Here is a 16,900-nt window from a genome sequence, read left to right as displayed (position 1 = left end):
GTAATTTGCAATTTAATATTTCAGCTACATTTAGTCTTACCATACCTAAATCATTATTTGTATTCTTTAAAACTGACAATATACCATTTGAAAGTGTATGTTAAAATGGTAAAAATACCAGTTAGAGCATACAAAACTCTGGTATAACTAGTAAATGATATCAAGTGTATTCAAAATTTCTTGGTGGGATAACTTGTGAAACTGTCACAGTGATAAATTAATCTCTTGGAATAGACTATTTGAATTTTGTAAATATTATATTCCAAATGGATGACATCCTCTTCTTGTAGTTAGCTGTAATGGCCAATAGAAAAATAACACTAAGGAAAATTAATAGTTAAAATTTCTTCACAGGACTTTTGACACACTATAGTAAGAAAAGTATCATTAGAGTTTGTTAATAAAAATTACAGCAGGTAAGTCCTGCTCTTCAGACTTCCTATGCTAACAGAGCAGGAATTCACATGCACAGTAAAGCAGCAGATATTATGCTTCAGTACATGCATTAATTTTTTCACTCTATGCTGTGAATACATAGTAGCAAAATTGAAAGGCTAAGATGCATTTCTTACACATTTGCATGTTCAGTAGTTGGGGATCACTAAAGACTTAATTCTCTTAAAAATAGCAAAAATGGCCAAATAGGTTGTAAATGACACCCCAGGCTAATAGGCTACAGCCACAGAGAAATTCCAAAGTGCAGAGTTACATTAAAGGAATGGATGTTTTGCTACATATAAGGATCTCAGTACTCAGATGGATTACTAAAGTTTGCTGAAGTAGACTATTTAGCATCAACTGCTTGTCTATTTTTAACTCTATTCCCACCTTGGTTATAATACGACTTTAAAAAACAAGTGATACCTATCTTCCAAAGACCTACGTCCTCCCAGGAATCTATGACCCTGGGCAAAAATAAGTTTGTTTTCATTGTGATATTTGCTCAAAAATTTTTGCTTCATCTAAAAATTGAAGGGAAAAAACAAAACAAAACAAAAAAACACCATAGCTGAACTTGATATCTGCCTAATCACTATTTTTCTTAGAATACTTTTTAATACAGATAGAGGAAGACACAAAATATCACCAGAGATTCAGATTTCTGGCTAGTGGAAAAAGCCTTCCTTATGAGCTGGGACACATTAATTTAGAGCAGACGTAGTCTGCTCTGTGTTCTGCTTTACAGTTTATTTTTTTGAACACAATTCAAAACCTTAAAGCAGTAGAATTAAAGATTCTTCAATTTTAAAAAAAAAAAGGCAAAACAAAAACAAACAAAAAAAGAGCTTCACAACTGGCAAACACAAAATGCATTACTGTTTTCCATGTAAACCAAAATATTTAACTTTATTATCTACATTTGCTTTTTAATAGGGGCATAATATTTTTTGTGATGAGTTAAACTAAGAATTCAACTACCCTAGCTACCTACAAAATGGACAATCATTAACAACAATGTAAACATACATATATTTAAAATAACAAAGAATAAGTAATTATGATAAAGGAAAGAATACAGTAAAGGGAAGTAAATTATTTCCTATAATTTCTTGAATCTTACGTTTCCACTTGAATACAAATTATGAAGAAATCAAGATGACAGAATCACTGCTGCTGAGAAATCCTTATTTCAGTTTGTGCTAGGACCAGAAATACTAACCCATCTCTCTGACCTTTCTGCATTGTTTAGAAAAACAAAAATGATTAGTAAGTATTAATATTTTATATTAAATGCAATATAGAATTCCTCAGAAATATAGAATTCCTCAGAAATATATTTTAATATGTTTTTATTTTTTTCTTTTATTTTTGGAAATAAGTAAATAAAAGGGACAGTGTGCCCTGAAATCTGGGGGAATTAATCTGCGTTTATTTCTACCACTTTTCTGAGCAGAGCCAAAAAATCAGAAAGTTTAGAAAAGGCTACAGAGCCTCTTAATATGAGCTGAATTCTGCAGCTGCTTTGGAAGCTTTGGATTCGAATAAAAAATGTTTTGCATGTTGCCTTTACCTGATGAAAATTCCCATCTCTTTACTTGGAACATACCCACGGCATCACTAATGCCAAAGTTCTTATGCCCAAAAGGTTACTTCAGCAAATAAACCTTCCACAGAAGACTTCCCTTTCCCACTCACAGCCCTTTATGAAGAGTTAATGAGACAAAATAACAAAATCCTACTGCTGGCAATAGAAATTATTTGCTCATTGGAAGAACAACTTGAAATCACCTAAAGAAGCTGATCTAGTTATATTCTCATGTTCTGTGGTAGAACAAAAAAAAAAAAAAAAAAAAGAAAATACCCTACTATCTTCCAAAATGTCTCATGTTGCAATTGAAATGAGTTGCAGCTCTCTTCATGTCAAGTCAGTTATATTATGCGGCTAGTAAGAACAGACGCACATTGCAAATCTATATATAGGGGGAGAAGTGACGTATTTCAAGTGAATCATTAGGAATTCTTCCATGCAGTATGATATCAGAATCAATGCATTCGTAAAACACAGGTTAACTACCTAAGAATAATTCTGATGCCACTGATCAAATAGGAAGTTTTAGATAATTCTTTTATGCATATTCATTTTATGCATTAAATAACTCCTCTTGCAATTCAGAAAATACATTAAAATATATTAAAACTGCAAATTGCTTTCCAGAAAAACAACAGAAGTATACATATGCTAGAACAGATAGAATTAGCAGTAGATGTGAAGTATTTCAGCTGAGACGTTTCTTTGAGTCTGGTATGGTATTTCTATAGGAAAATTTTATAATTTAGAATTTTAATTATAATATATTTTTATTTTATAATTTATAATTTTAAATAAAAAATTATATGAGTTGTGACACACACACAAAAAAAAAAAAAAGGAAATCCTGATTTAGGAATAAGGCTGGCCAATGACCAACATTGCTTTCTGCAACCAAATCATATTTGGGATAAACAAGCTGTAAACTAACAGCACTGCTTTTTCCCATATTTACTTTATAACAATTTATATTTTCTAAATACTGTACTATTAAATCAGACATAAATTCATGAATTACTACCTTTCTGTAAAATTTTCTGATCTGCTTATAACCCAAACTTGTAACCTTTTAAGAGCTGAATATATTTTCTGGATTTATTTATTTTTTTTAACAAAAAAGACCATCAGAAAATTATGCATTTTCATTTCAACTACTAGAAATAACTACTAGTATGTGATAGTTCCTTATATAGCAAGTGGCAAACAACAGGATGTGTCGCAAGCCTACACGCCTTTATCACTATCACTGACTGAAAATAAAAAGCATTTTTCTGTGTCAACTGAATATTGGTAACTAAGACATAAATCAATTTATTTTAAATTGTAACGTTTTGGCTTTCAACTAGCAAGCAACATCATTTCCTGTTCTAAGTATTTATTCAAGCATATAATATTTTTTTCATATTTGAAGGTATCTTCTACATAGACATATTAAACATTAGGTCAAAATGCTTTTTTCCAGTTATATCTCAGGGAAAATACTAAGGCATTATTGAAAGAAAAACTTTAATCTAGATTGGAAAAATAGCTACAAGAACTTGATCTCCTCGCTTTAGAATTTCTTTCCTTCCTTTCTCTTCTCCAACCCCCCTGCAAAACATAGCTACCTTTTAAGTATTCTCAACCCATCGTCACTGCTGACTAGAAAAATGCATAGTATAAACAGAAACCAGACTTTGGCAATTTCCCAGACAATTTCAAAGCACTAAAATTTAACTCTGCTTGCTGTCGCGGTTCTCCTCTGAACACACCGTCAAGAAAGTTGAATTAAGGAAGTTTCTTCTCTCCATGTTGATCAAAGATGTGCAGATTTCATTTGACTGCCTCACCTCAGAAGAGGTGAAAGCAGAAAGATATTCAGTTGCACAAACAATTCACTTCTACACCTTGTGCACTGAAAAGAACCGAGTATGTAAACTACCGCTCTGAGATAAGCAGGGACAGTAACTGCTGTTTCTGGTGGGAGAGAAGATAGAAAGTCCCATATTTACTTGATTTTACACACTCATTTAATACCCTTGGTACTCAATTTCCATAGGAAATTCAGGCATTCAGACCAAACACAACAGATATTTACCAAGCAGCTAAATCATGCTAACAGAGAGACTGGGTTAGAATAACTCAAGACTCATTTCTGCCTCTTGCTGAGCAATGGTTTTCAACAAGCAAAGCACTTAAGCAGATGCTTAACTTAGTACTAGGCAAAATTTAATAGTGCAATCTCCAGTGGGACAGAAGGAGGACATCTGGTAAGAGTGTTGTATGCACACACTTGTTTTACACACAAGGAAGTAGAACCATCAGGAATGGAAAATGAAACAGTCCTCATTCGTTTCCTGGTTCTTGGTCTTTAAGGAATCTGAAATGGGGGTGTTGGAACCAGGATGGTCTAGGGATAACACAGAGATGGGACTTGTAGGAAGAATTAATTTTTTTTTTCTGGATTTGCCTATATTGTTGGAAAAGAGCAAAGTTTTGCAGTTCTGCTTTAGATCCTTCAAGGTTTTGTGACATTTTTGTGTGTAAGACTTCGTGTTCTCAAAAGCTCATCTGCCAAATTTAAACAGATGAGATTTTGAGACTCAAAAAAAAGTTGCCACTCCTTTGCTTTACTAAAAAAATCTGCCATGCAGTGAGATGTCAGGATTGGAAATCCTAGTTTCCCAGCAAACCTAGAATATGCAGGAGGAAAATTTTAAGTCTGGTTACATGTTTCTTTTAAGTTATAATCAAATTATTTAGAATTAGGCTCAAAGGATTTACAATGTCATTGCTTTAAAAAGGTTCTCAAACTAGTAAATCTTAATACTTGTTTAGTACTTGGCAATGCTGTGTCAAAACTAGCATTACATACATAATGCCCCAACCACTGACCCACATAAAAAAAAAAAGTCACCAACTTGATGAAAAATAGAATGGCTGGGTAACTGGTGCTGTACAAGAAGGAAAGGTCTCTATGGCAAATATAGGCTAATGTATTTGATGACCAGAAAAATATAGCTCTTCTAATGCCTAGACTAATCTTGACCCATTCTATTTAATACTGGAATTAGACTATTAGAAGAGACACTGAAATACCTCCATGCTACAAGTGGGGTCAAGAAGCTGTATTAAGAAACGGTCAAAAATGACCACAGTAATATATATACACGCAGTCAGTGCAAACAGGCTCATTAGATGATCACTATCTAAGGGCATACACAAATATCCCCAAGCTTTGCTTTGCTGTCAGTCTCTATTCAAAAGATGCTGAAAGCAGCAGAAGTTTTTTATGAAAGCACTGCAAGTAGGAATGGAGCCAGATTCCCGACCCCAGCACTATTTCTCAAAACTACACGGAGGCTATATCAATACTTATGAGAGTGCCACATCAGAAGAAGGTACAATCCATTTATCATGGTGTTCTTCAGATCTGTGCTGACAAATGTGTTTTACAATGAAACTCTACATAAAGACAACTCAAAAGTTTTGACTTAACTGTTCCTTTTAATTGCAATTTTAATTAATGGCAGAGAGATCATAATTCCTATTTGTTCTTCTCCCATGTTTAATTTTGTGTGAATGAAGTAATTCAGTCATAACATCTTTGTGGCATCTCATAAGCTGCTGTGGAGTTTGTGGAAAAGGAGCTCTCAGAGGGTAATGACACGCACATAAAACATCTGTGCAGTTCATAAGAGAAAGAGGGAATCTTATATAGTAAGGAGAGAAATCTATCAAATAAAACAAGCTAGGTGTTCTTGACGTACCATTGACTAAGCTGGCATTTGCATTATCAGTGGCATTTGCACCTGCTGCACCATCTGTGGCTGAAGGAGGGTGGGAGGAGGGATGGGAAGAATCTACTGAGTAATAATGGGTAAAAAACAACAACAACAACAACAAAATAAATAATAAATAATAACAACATGAACAAATGCAAATGACAAAAGCAAAAATATTTATGATATACTGTGGCTGTGTTTTCGCCAAAATCAATGTTTTAAATTAATCAACATAAATTTCAAAATCAAAATGTCATTACAAAGGCAAAAAATCATACATGGAATAATTATAATAACAACTAAACAAACAAGAAAGATGTTTAACCAAGTTAACAGTTGGTGAGAACTAATTGTACACACTACGTATGGTCCTCTCTATATTTTTTTTCTTAAATTACGAGTTATGGAAATATTAAAATGGTTGAAATATTTCCCTTGAATAAATAAATTTGTGGAATGTATCAGTAGTTTTAAAATATGTTGCATGCTACATTGTATCTGCAGCATTACATATTTTGCATTTGATGCAATGCTACATATTACAATGTATTACTGCTGGCACAGCCCAGTCTAAGGTGCTGGCTCAGTCTTTGTCTTCTAAAAACCTAGTTGCACGTTGATTTGAGGAGAAATATTAAACTTTTCCATATTGTATGTAGAAATGTAGAAGAAACAATCTTGGAAAATATAGTCTTGTGGAGAATAATGAGTTGTTTCAAATCCAAATAATAGGCATTATGTAATTGCCTCTGTTTTGTGGTGAAATGAAAAAAAATAACAGAAAATAAAATTCTCATTTTGTTTTCAGCAATTATTTGCATATCAGATAAATTGGTCAAGCAATCTTTCCTAACAGGTATATGAAAAACTTTGAGAACATTTTATTATTTTATTGTGGATTTTATACTACTGTAGAGAAAATTAATCTCTGTAAATAATAGATAAAATAAGTTTTGCTTTGTTTCTGTTGGGTAATTGCTCACAACAGAACACACAAATCCTGCAGTGAATCCAGACCGAGACTCTTGAACTTCCTCAGTCCTTGACCCATAGTGACTGTTTCATATTGTACTGGTTTGTTATTCAAGAAATATCATCTTGTCTTATTTACAAATGGTAAATTGGAAAAAGAAAATAAACAGCATATAGGATTTAAAAACACACCATGTCTAAGTATATTCATGAAAATTTCAATTGCAAATTTGATTATTCTGATGATAACAACAGTGTTTTGGTTACTCATGCTTATTTTTTATTCCATTTGGATACTCATACTAACCAGCACAGCACGAACTGCTAACAGCAAATCACGCATTTCAGTGTTTAATGTACTGTAATTTACTTCTGGAGATTAACTGAGTATTCAAGCTTAACATTCAGATTTGCAACACCAACAGTGCGTGCGCACTTAAATGTTTGCCATGAACAATCCTGTTGATTTGAAATTGTTCTTTAATTTAACTGAACTGATTCAAAGACAATTATTTTAATCATTATTTCAACCCTGATTTGCACCAAAGCTTGCTGGCTAAAGGCCTCATCCTTTCATCTGATGTGGCAGAATTCTTACTCTACCTGGAAGTTGATGTCCATCGTCCTGTTTCACACCTGTATGATGATTTTTACAAAATGTTAATGAACAATAAAAGCATACACCCACATAAGACTGAAGCAAACATTTATGATTGTTAGGACTTTAGAGAACTGCAGGTTTATATATGAGAGTACGTCATCTGAGCTCAGGCCTAATCAGTCATCAGCTCTGCCCAGGCACTCTTCTGCACTAGCACAAAGCTGCTAGAGCCAGTACAAAATGTGAAGGAGTTTTCTTGGTATTGTAGCTATATCCAATTGGATTTAGCATCTGCATAAAAAGATCTTACACATCCCTGTAAGTATCTCTGTCTCTGGGAAGTACATTATGAGCACAGTGCATTGCATTACTTTGCTACCTCAGATTTGTCTTTCACTGTCTTCCAAGCTATCCACAGTCCAACATGAGAAAATCATCAGCGTCCTGAGCAAAATAATATACAGAGAAGGCCAACCCCATTAAACAAAGGACCTCAGGACAGACGGTTGTTACTTTCATGCAGAAACTGATGTTGCTCCCTCCCCTCTAGAATATCCTTATACACTGCCAAAACAGATGCTGCCAGATCCTGAAATATCTGTATTTAGGAGTCTTTTCCATCCTTTTAGATTAGACTCCAGGAAATTGTTCAAAACTAGTCTGACATGAAAGAGTTTTACTTTGGGAAGTTTCAGTCTTTCTCCTTTTAAAGTTCTGCAAACTTATCATGCCTGATAAGTATTTTGCATTTCTGGGTTTCATTAGGACTTCCACTTGTTGCACACATTTCTGAATGGAAAATCTATGTTGTGAAAACCGTTTTGAATTGGCATTCCTATCTGCTGCTTCAAATTGAAAGGATGGAACAGAAATAATAAAGGTGAAATCATGCTTTCTAATAGGTAAAATGTTCTGTAAAACTATAACTACTCCTTTATTAACTGTAAAAAAGCAATAAAAAGTGTGGGAGTGTCTAAAAAATCATATTAATTGACCTTAAGCATGTCTGAAAGAAAAATATTCTTAGAACAAACATGGAACAAAATTCTGAAAGTAGACTGGAACGATTTACAAAAAGAGTGTATGAACAAAAACTGCAAAGGGCATGTTAAATCACGTCTGCTTGGTGTGCAACCCAGAAAGTAGCAGTTGTTCATGACTTCAAACTATAATAAAATGGAAAATCTTAACATTTCTTGATTTCATCAACTGATACGTGATGTCAGAGTTAAACTCTCTGTTAACATTTACTGCTAGTTACTTTATTCCATTTTACTGTTCTTAGTATGACCTCTACACCTTAGGTAATTAAAATGCCTCTAAAATCAGTCACTAACATTAAGCAACTAAGTTAGTAAAAAGCCACATCTTATCTTTATTTTATGTCTGAAGCTCAAAAAAAGATGTAATTTTCATGGCTGAGTTTTGAAAAAACAATATTACATAGATGTAAGTGGACAAGTGCAAAACCTTTGCAAATTTTAGGTGAGTATGGATTTATGCAAAAAGATACAGCAATGGGAGTATGCCCATGTACTTCCTTGCATTTAATTATGAGAGTCTGCAATTTAACACTGGAAAAACATCTTGTTATCCAATGTATATTATTGGTTAACCATTTTTGCAGTTTTCCAGTGTGATGTGCAATGACAAAAATGAATTAAAAAAAGTTTTTTAAAACTGTTTGTTTGTTTGTCTAGAGTTGAGGAGAATTCTGGCTTAAAAAAAAAAAAAAAAAAGTGCTTTCTTGGGAGCATTCATGTGTGTTGTGAAATTTACCTTTCTTATCTTTCTTTTCTTCTTCTTCTCCTCCAGCACCTAACAGAGTAAAGATGATGCCTGTCTGAGAATTGACACCCACGGCAGTTACGAGCATTCGTCCAGAGCCTTCCATGACGTGAGTACCTGAAAATACACAATATAAGTGCTTGCTTATGCATACATACATATATATATATAAACACACGTGTGTGTATATATATATATATATATAAGTTAAAAAGAATAACACCATTAAATATTTTATGCAAGGCATATGCTAGTACTCAGAGAGAGATCTGTTACACTTTTTAAATCTACATCAAGGTCTATATTATTACATATCAAAAATAATCCTTATTGTTATATAGTATTCTCAACTACAAATGGATGTTTAATAGCAAATCTTAGGATGCATATTCATTAACCACACATTACATTCCCTTTTAAAAAGAAATGTTGTCACTAACGCAAAGGTTACACAAGTTTGGAAGATAATTCAGCATCATACAGTTAATTCTTGTAACTTCAGAAATATTTTTTCAGAGTTCTGCAAATATTCCTCTGAGATTGTTGTCCAGATTACACTGACTATACATGGAATGCTATTACATAACCGAAGCAAAAGCATATGTGCAATTTCTCTCATCTTTTTCCGCTATGGTTGATTTACAGGCATAGAAAAAATATTTTTGAAGATGATTTCACATCTTCAAACTTGAAAATCAATACTGAAAAAAATCTTCAAGGGATGTTAAATTCAATTAAATCATGAGTTTCCCAAACAGCAAGAATCTCATACACTGGAAAACAAAATCAGTGTGTACAAAGATTTCTATTAGTCTAAAACAAATTAAAATGCAGAGTAAATTTTTTTTTTAAGATCATTTGTTTAACTAGGTAATTACACCATTATATTAACTAAATTCATTTTGAGAAAAAATGCATGCTTTATTGTGTAGAAATTTTTAATTTACAACTCTTATTCAAGCAAATGTTGGGGGGTATCTAAAATCACAGCCTTTTATAAACCTTACAAACATAACAAACATAAAAACATAAACAAACTAGGGATTCCTAGAAACAGTCATGGAGTATTTTGATCTAACGTCTTGGAAAAAATTTGTAACACTTTACAACATTTTCATAGATCTATCCTTAGTAGATAGTGAATATTAAAAGACATACAGTGGATTGGTTGGTCATGTGACATGATTATGATCCTATGGACTAGACAAAAAACTAATACCCTAATGACAAGAAACTACTCATATATGAAGCTATTCATTGAAATATGCTTTATATTTTATTCTTTAGGGGTAGAAAATTAGGTATGCCTATTAAGCTATAGCATTGCTTATTAAGTGTAAGTCTTTGTGAGACCCAGAGGAAAAGCAATTTCTCTACGCGAAGTTGGCAGGGTAAACTCAGATTGAAAGTAGCTGGAAGTTTACTGGGTTTGGAGTTTTTCAAATTCTTTCCTGCATTTGATGAAGGAGGAAATAGTTTGGAAAGTACAAAAACAGACTATAACATACAAAGGAAAAGCTTTGAGAAGAAAATGGTTTATAAATATATTTATAAAAAAAAAAAAAAACATTTATAATCCAAGTGAAATACAGTTAACTTGGTTAACGATAACACATGGTTAACTAAATCTGCTCAAAGACTGGTTTGTTATTTAACAATTTGTTTTATCCTAGGTATTATAGTTTGAAATACATTATGTATTAGGACTAGTCATTATCACAGACATGCATCTGTGGGACATAAGAAAAATCAGACCAGATGGAATCAGAATATAATCCAGTAACTAAAGTACCTTTATAGGAATAATAAAGAGGAAAAAAAAGGGGGAAAAAAACCACTTATTTTTAAGTAATTTCTTTGTTTAAGACAAGAATTCAAGTCTTTAAGTCAAAGAAATAATTCAACCATTGTGATCAAAAAAAGAAAAAGAAACAAAGAAACAGTTCTTACTTTCTTACTGCTTATAATAACCACTTTAACGCCTTGTCACTGTGGTATTTGTGACAAACTACTATTCTTTTCCAGGTTTTATTCTATTGTTTCTTAGATCCTCACCTCTCTTCAAAACTAACATTGTACTGCTCCACAATTAAAGTTTGCCAGAAATGTAAGGTTCCCCATTTACTTTCATTAACATGAAATCATTGTTTCTTTCATTCTGTTGACAGCATGAGTAATGTAAATTCATTAACTGACATCCTAAATACTTCTGTGGCTAATAGGGTAAAGATTCTGGTATGTTTATTCTCAACTATCTCGCCCCTGTCACTTAACCAATGCCATCATTACTTATCACTCAATATTTAGAAACAAAAGTGAAGTTGTTCACTGATGCCTGTAGTTTTGAAACATATTGGAGGAAGGGATGTCTGAAGCCACAGTGAAATAGAGAAGAATCCTCAGTCTTATTGCAAACTACTGCAAAATGGATTTTAACCATCTGAATTATGAGCCTGTGACATTGAACTAATAGGGGGTGTTTTTAATTTCTCACAGAGAATCTTATTGAGCTTTCACACCTACTAAACCTGAATGGACATGGAAAGATTTCCTTCCCCCTCCTTTTCTTAAGAAAAACATATTAAGGGGGTTGATTCTCATTTAAATGTTTTTTTTAGGAAAGGAATTTAAGGAATCCTCTTCTGTACTGGACTACAAAGGTGTGCATAAATATACTCAAAATATGGCATGGATACAGGCAGCTTTATTAAGAAAACAAATATCCACCAATTTTCAAGCTTACATCTGTGCACCTCGAAAAGGCAAAAATGTCTTCAAATGCCTGAAATGCCATTCTGAACCTTTTAAACCTTTTCTTAACATTAGTCTTGTAAAACATAATTCTGAAATGTTGAGTTGCATACAAATCCGTGCTTTGGAGCTGGTACTAAGTACTAATTTATCAGCAGACTACTCTTTGTTAGGATTACTGGAAGCTAATCACAAAAGCTGAACCTCCTACCACCTAACTCTGGCAATTTCATCATTTAAGTTGTGTTATAATTCATTTATATTAACCCCGAATAAAGAAATAGACTCTGTGAATTTGATCAGCTATTGTTACATAAATGGAATTCTGGAATGAATGCATGTTTTTCACTTAATCTGTTCACTAAACATGTATTTCAACTTCATGTGGAACTACTACACTGAATTCTTTCCCTCTTTAGACTTTTTTCAATATTAGTAAAATATTTTTTTTTTCACATGCCAAGTATTTAATTTAAAATTTATAAACAGTGAATATTCCAAGATAGAAAATAAGGAGACTAGTTCACTGGGAAAAGAGATATTTGGATTACACAGATAAGGAAGCTACATTGAAGCATGTACATTTTCAGACAAAAATGCAACTAAACATGTACTGCTCAGAAACCTCCAAATCTAACAATACTAGTGAAATAGGTTGGAAATAGGGCTCAAAAAATAGGGAAAGAAATGCAGAGCACTCTAATTTTGGGTGTTCATCCTGTTTTGTTACTTCCAGATAGCTTGAGTTGAGCAAAAATTCTCTATCTGCATGTCTAAATAACTGTTTAGTCACTGCAATTATTAAAAGGTAACTGAAGTTACTAAGAAAGCGAAACAACCATTAGAATATCCTCTTTAAAAAAAAGTTTTGCAGCAAAAACACATCTACATGTAATTTCATTATAACCAAATAATTTGGAACATTTTAGTTAGATGCTCTGTTCTAAAAACTTCTGCTTTGCTAGAAGCTTAGCTTTGAATATTTTCTGGCAAGGACTTAAGACAGAGTCAGAACTATTTTTCTCCAGGCAGTAACTGACCCGATTCCTTAATCAAGCTTCCTTCTAATTTCCAAAACCTAACAAAGAACCATGACCTAGACATTTCTTTTATTTATTTGTTCTTTAATAAGCTGACTCTTCATTGTTTCAAAAAAGCTAACAAACAAACAGAAAAGAAGTACAGATGGATGAAACTTAGGTTAAGATAACCTTCTGTCAGAATCCATTCAGTGAGAACTACTCTGGGTCAGTTCCTCTCTGCAACTCTTTCATATTCATTTCATTAACCAAATTAATCTAAATAACTGGGAAAATGATTTAAACAATAAGCCTCCTAAGATATTTTTTTACAATGTTAACTATTATCACCTTGTACCCCTAAATAATTCACTGTGTGCAATACTGAGGCCAGAATCATGTACAAAACTTCTGTATTTCGGAATCATGGATTTCTCTGAATTTCAAACTATGCAGAACTTGAAGGCATATCAGTTTTCACAGAGTCACAGAATTCTAGGGGTTGGAAGGGACCTCGAGAGATCATCGGGTCCAACCCCCCTGCCAAAGCAGGTTCCCTAGAGCAGACTGCCCAGGTAGGTGTCCAGATGGGCCTTGAATATCTCCAGAGAAGGAGACTCCACAACCTCCCTGGGCAGCCTGTTCCAGTGCTCCGTCACCCTCACCGTGAAGAAGTTCTTTCACATGTTGGTGCGGAACTTCCTGTCCTCCGTTTTGTGGCCATTACCCCTTGTCCTGTCCCCACAAACCACTGAAAAGAGGTTGGCCAAATCCCTCTGTCTCCCACACCTCAGATATTTGTAAACATTGATAAGATCCCCTCTCAGTCTTCTTTTCTCCAGGCTGAACAGACCCAGGTCTCTCAGCCTTTCCTCATAGGGAAGATGCTCCAGGCCCCGTACCATCTCTGTGGCCCTCCGCTGGACTCTTTCCAGGAGATCCCTGTCTTTTTTGTACCGGGGAGCCCAGAACTGGACACAGTGCTCCAGGTGAGGCCTGAGCAGGGCAGACTAGAGGGGGAGGATCACCTCCTTTGACCTGCTGGCCACGCTCCTTTTAATGCACGCCAGGATCCCATTGGCCCTCTTGGCCACCAGGGCACACCGCTGGCTCATGGTCAACCTGTCATCCACCAGGAGGAGGTGGACGAGTGTCAGACAGTTTCACTACCCAAGCTTTCTTCACCTTTTGGTTGATACATGTCCATGTTCATTGCAAAGAAATTTAACATAACTACGGTCTTGTTAATGCTGTTGACTTTTGATACAGTGGATTGTGCTACACAATGCATGCAAATCTCTATTAGTGACCTAAAAGAAGGAAAATGTTTTAGACAGAAGTACAGTGGAACTATTGGTTGTTTTGCATTTCAGGTATATCAGTTGAGTTTCATTTCAGTTTACATTCCCATTTCTGCCTTCCTAGGTAGTACCAAATGTGCTATATACAGATGGAAATGAACCATCTGGTCTAGTCAGCACTTGTACTCTTAGAATTGCTTCTCAAGTATAGTAAATGACTATCTGGATGATTAAACAGGGCATTAAGCACAGAAACTCATTTAGTTTAATTATGTCATTGAAACTAATCGAATATTAAAAATGTTGTTTCAGGTGCCAACAGTGAAAATAAGACTTCCTGATTCATGGTGTTTTTCTTTCACCAAATTTAGACCCACAAAAACAAACCGCGGCTGCAATTCAAATGTTACCTTTCTTTAGCTTTCTTCTATCAAACCTGAACTGTTTTCTTTTCCAACAGACAGTGGAGGGAGAACAGTGGCAAACATCAGCCTGACAATCTTTGTCTAAATTCCAAAACCTAGTTGGAAATAATTTACTGATGTCTTCAGATTCAAAGACAAGGAAAAATTAAGGTCTTTTTAGAGCTTTTTATTTTTTTTTCTCGCTTTAAAGAAGTTTTATTAAAATACGGGGTCTATGCTAATATCCAACAAATTCTGTTTATAAACCTACTGTGAAACAAACATGACATGGTGGGTTTCAACTTCTTTGATTTTTGAGCTACTAACAATTTCCAGCAGGCACATCAGGTCCAACATCATGGGTATTAAACTTTGCACTACATCTCTGGAAAAAAAAGGTAGTATTTGACATGACAGAATCTCAAGTCATCAGATCTACTCAAAAGCAAATAGAGTTAGAGGGTTTTCTAACACAGCACGAGTATAAATTTATTAGTATAAATATGGAGCAAAAGTTTTTGTAGCATTTGTTAAAATATCCCATTAATACTTCACCTTTTTGTAATTACTATAGAGATAACATACTAAAAGGGAAACATAAAGAGTGCAAACTTTAACTCTACTGTAAAACCATAAAGACAAACCTCTCTTTCTAGCAAAGATGTTTAAGCTTTGGGAAGCAGGATAAAAATATCTTTTCACCTAACTCAACTACTTTCCCTTTCTCTTCCCATCGTGCCTGTCAGGGCAGTGTCTTTATATTTTTCCACAGTTACCATTGAAATCTATGGGTATCCAAAAAGATCTCATTCAATTTAGGAATATGTGAGAGTACATGAACAAGACAGCAAGAAGTATCCTTTCTGTGAGTAGAGAGTTCAAATGTGTTTGAAAGGACTATATCAAGTTGCAATACATTGTTGATTGTTATGAGAACATTATGAGACAAAATAGCAGGCAGCTTTTATGCCATCACATCCCAGCTGAAATCTGTTAAGAACCAGACCATTTAAAAATCTTTTTTTTAGAATCAAAAAAAAAAAATTATTTAAATGATTTACTGTGTAGAATTATATTACAAAATATAAATACTATGAATAACATGAACATGTAACAAAGATTATGGACATAACAATTGACATAAATGTCAATATTTTAGTGTATCCATCTTTCTTAGCACATTTGTTGTTTCTTTCTCTAATGTTTCTAGTGTATGCATAAAAAAGAGGCTTTGAAAGACTTTAAAATTTAATGGTTAAATTAAAGTTGGTATATGATGAATTGAAACGATTGTTTTTTCCTGGAATTATACTTTCATTTTCCTCTAAAAATTTTCAGCATTTTTTCACCTTATTAAATAAATATCATGATCAGAAAGAATTACACACAATCAAAAAACATTAGTCTATCTCATATGAAAAACTGGCAAGGTCTGTGTCTGTGTTCAAAAGACCTGCAATATCTAGGTTACCAAAACCTGATGCTGTGGAGAACCAAATCAAAACAAAACATGAACAAAGCAGTACATAGAAGATAAACTCAGAAATAATTCAGACAAATTTACCTGACAGTAGCATTGGGTCTTTGTCAACAGATTTGCGGACTTGGTCTGACTCTCCAGTTAAAGAACTTTCATCAATTTTAAGATCATTTCCTTGAATAAATATCCCATCGGCAGGTAGGAGATCACCTTTCAGTAAGAGCATGGCAATGGAAAACCACAGTGATTTAGTAAGTGCTTTTATAATTACATAATTATTTCTATGATAAAATTACAAGTAACAATAATTACATTAAAATGTAAAATGAAAGCAAATGTGAAAGAAGTGCAACCATATTGGACCACATTAGCCACATTACTGTAATCCCATAGGGAATAACCTTTGCATTGCAAATATTTTATGCTTAATGTTACACCAGAATCAGAATGCATCACACTTAACATACAATGAATAATCACCTAGACTAGGACAGGAGTGATCTTTTTAACATGACATGAAGGTTGTTCTGTCAAACTTCCTAAGAGAAAACAGCAGCTAATAGACAGTCAAGCAGTCTCTCTCCTTTCTGCTCTCTGGACGCTCTCCTGCATCTAAACCTAGGAGAGACTTGACCCAGGAGAGACTGGACGCCTGTTGGAACAGGCTGGAATTTGCAGGTTGAGTTAGACACAGCTAACAGAGTTCCTGCAAAGATTTTCCTGTTCACTGGAGCATGGGGAGAAAAATAGGGGGGTCCCTTATGGTATATAATTATATGGCATACACCCAC

At 33.9% G+C, this 16,900-nt stretch overlaps 1 protein-coding gene across 23 annotated transcripts in view; it reads right to left on the bottom strand.

The window, feature by feature from the left end:
* The window catches only part of ATP2B2 (ATPase plasma membrane Ca2+ transporting 2), a 414,437-nt gene that overhangs the window by 81,104 nt on the left and 316,433 nt on the right, over positions 1 to 16,900 (bottom strand). For 10 of the 23 annotated variants that reach the window (XM_067003034.1, XM_048051896.2, XM_048051911.2 and 7 more), the window contains 4 exons: positions 16,194 to 16,319; positions 9,146 to 9,271; positions 7,369 to 7,401; positions 5,779 to 5,874 (listed from right to left, as the gene is read on the bottom strand). In XM_067003034.1, the coding sequence (XP_066859135.1) occupies positions 5,779 to 5,874; positions 7,369 to 7,401; positions 9,146 to 9,271; positions 16,194 to 16,319 (381 nt within the window). The remainder of the gene's footprint in view (positions 1 to 5,778; positions 5,875 to 7,368; positions 7,402 to 9,145; positions 9,272 to 16,193; positions 16,320 to 16,900) is intronic. The other 13 variants (XM_067003039.1, XM_048051909.2, XM_048051910.2 and 10 more) reach the window with 4 other exon arrangements.

This window comes from Anser cygnoides, chromosome 10 (assembly GCF_040182565.1).
Source record: "Anser cygnoides isolate HZ-2024a breed goose chromosome 10, Taihu_goose_T2T_genome, whole genome shotgun sequence".
NCBI lineage: Eukaryota > Metazoa > Chordata > Aves > Anseriformes > Anatidae > Anser > Anser cygnoides.
Note: the sequence above shows the minus strand (reverse complement) of the source record. Positions and strands in the feature narration are given on the sequence as shown.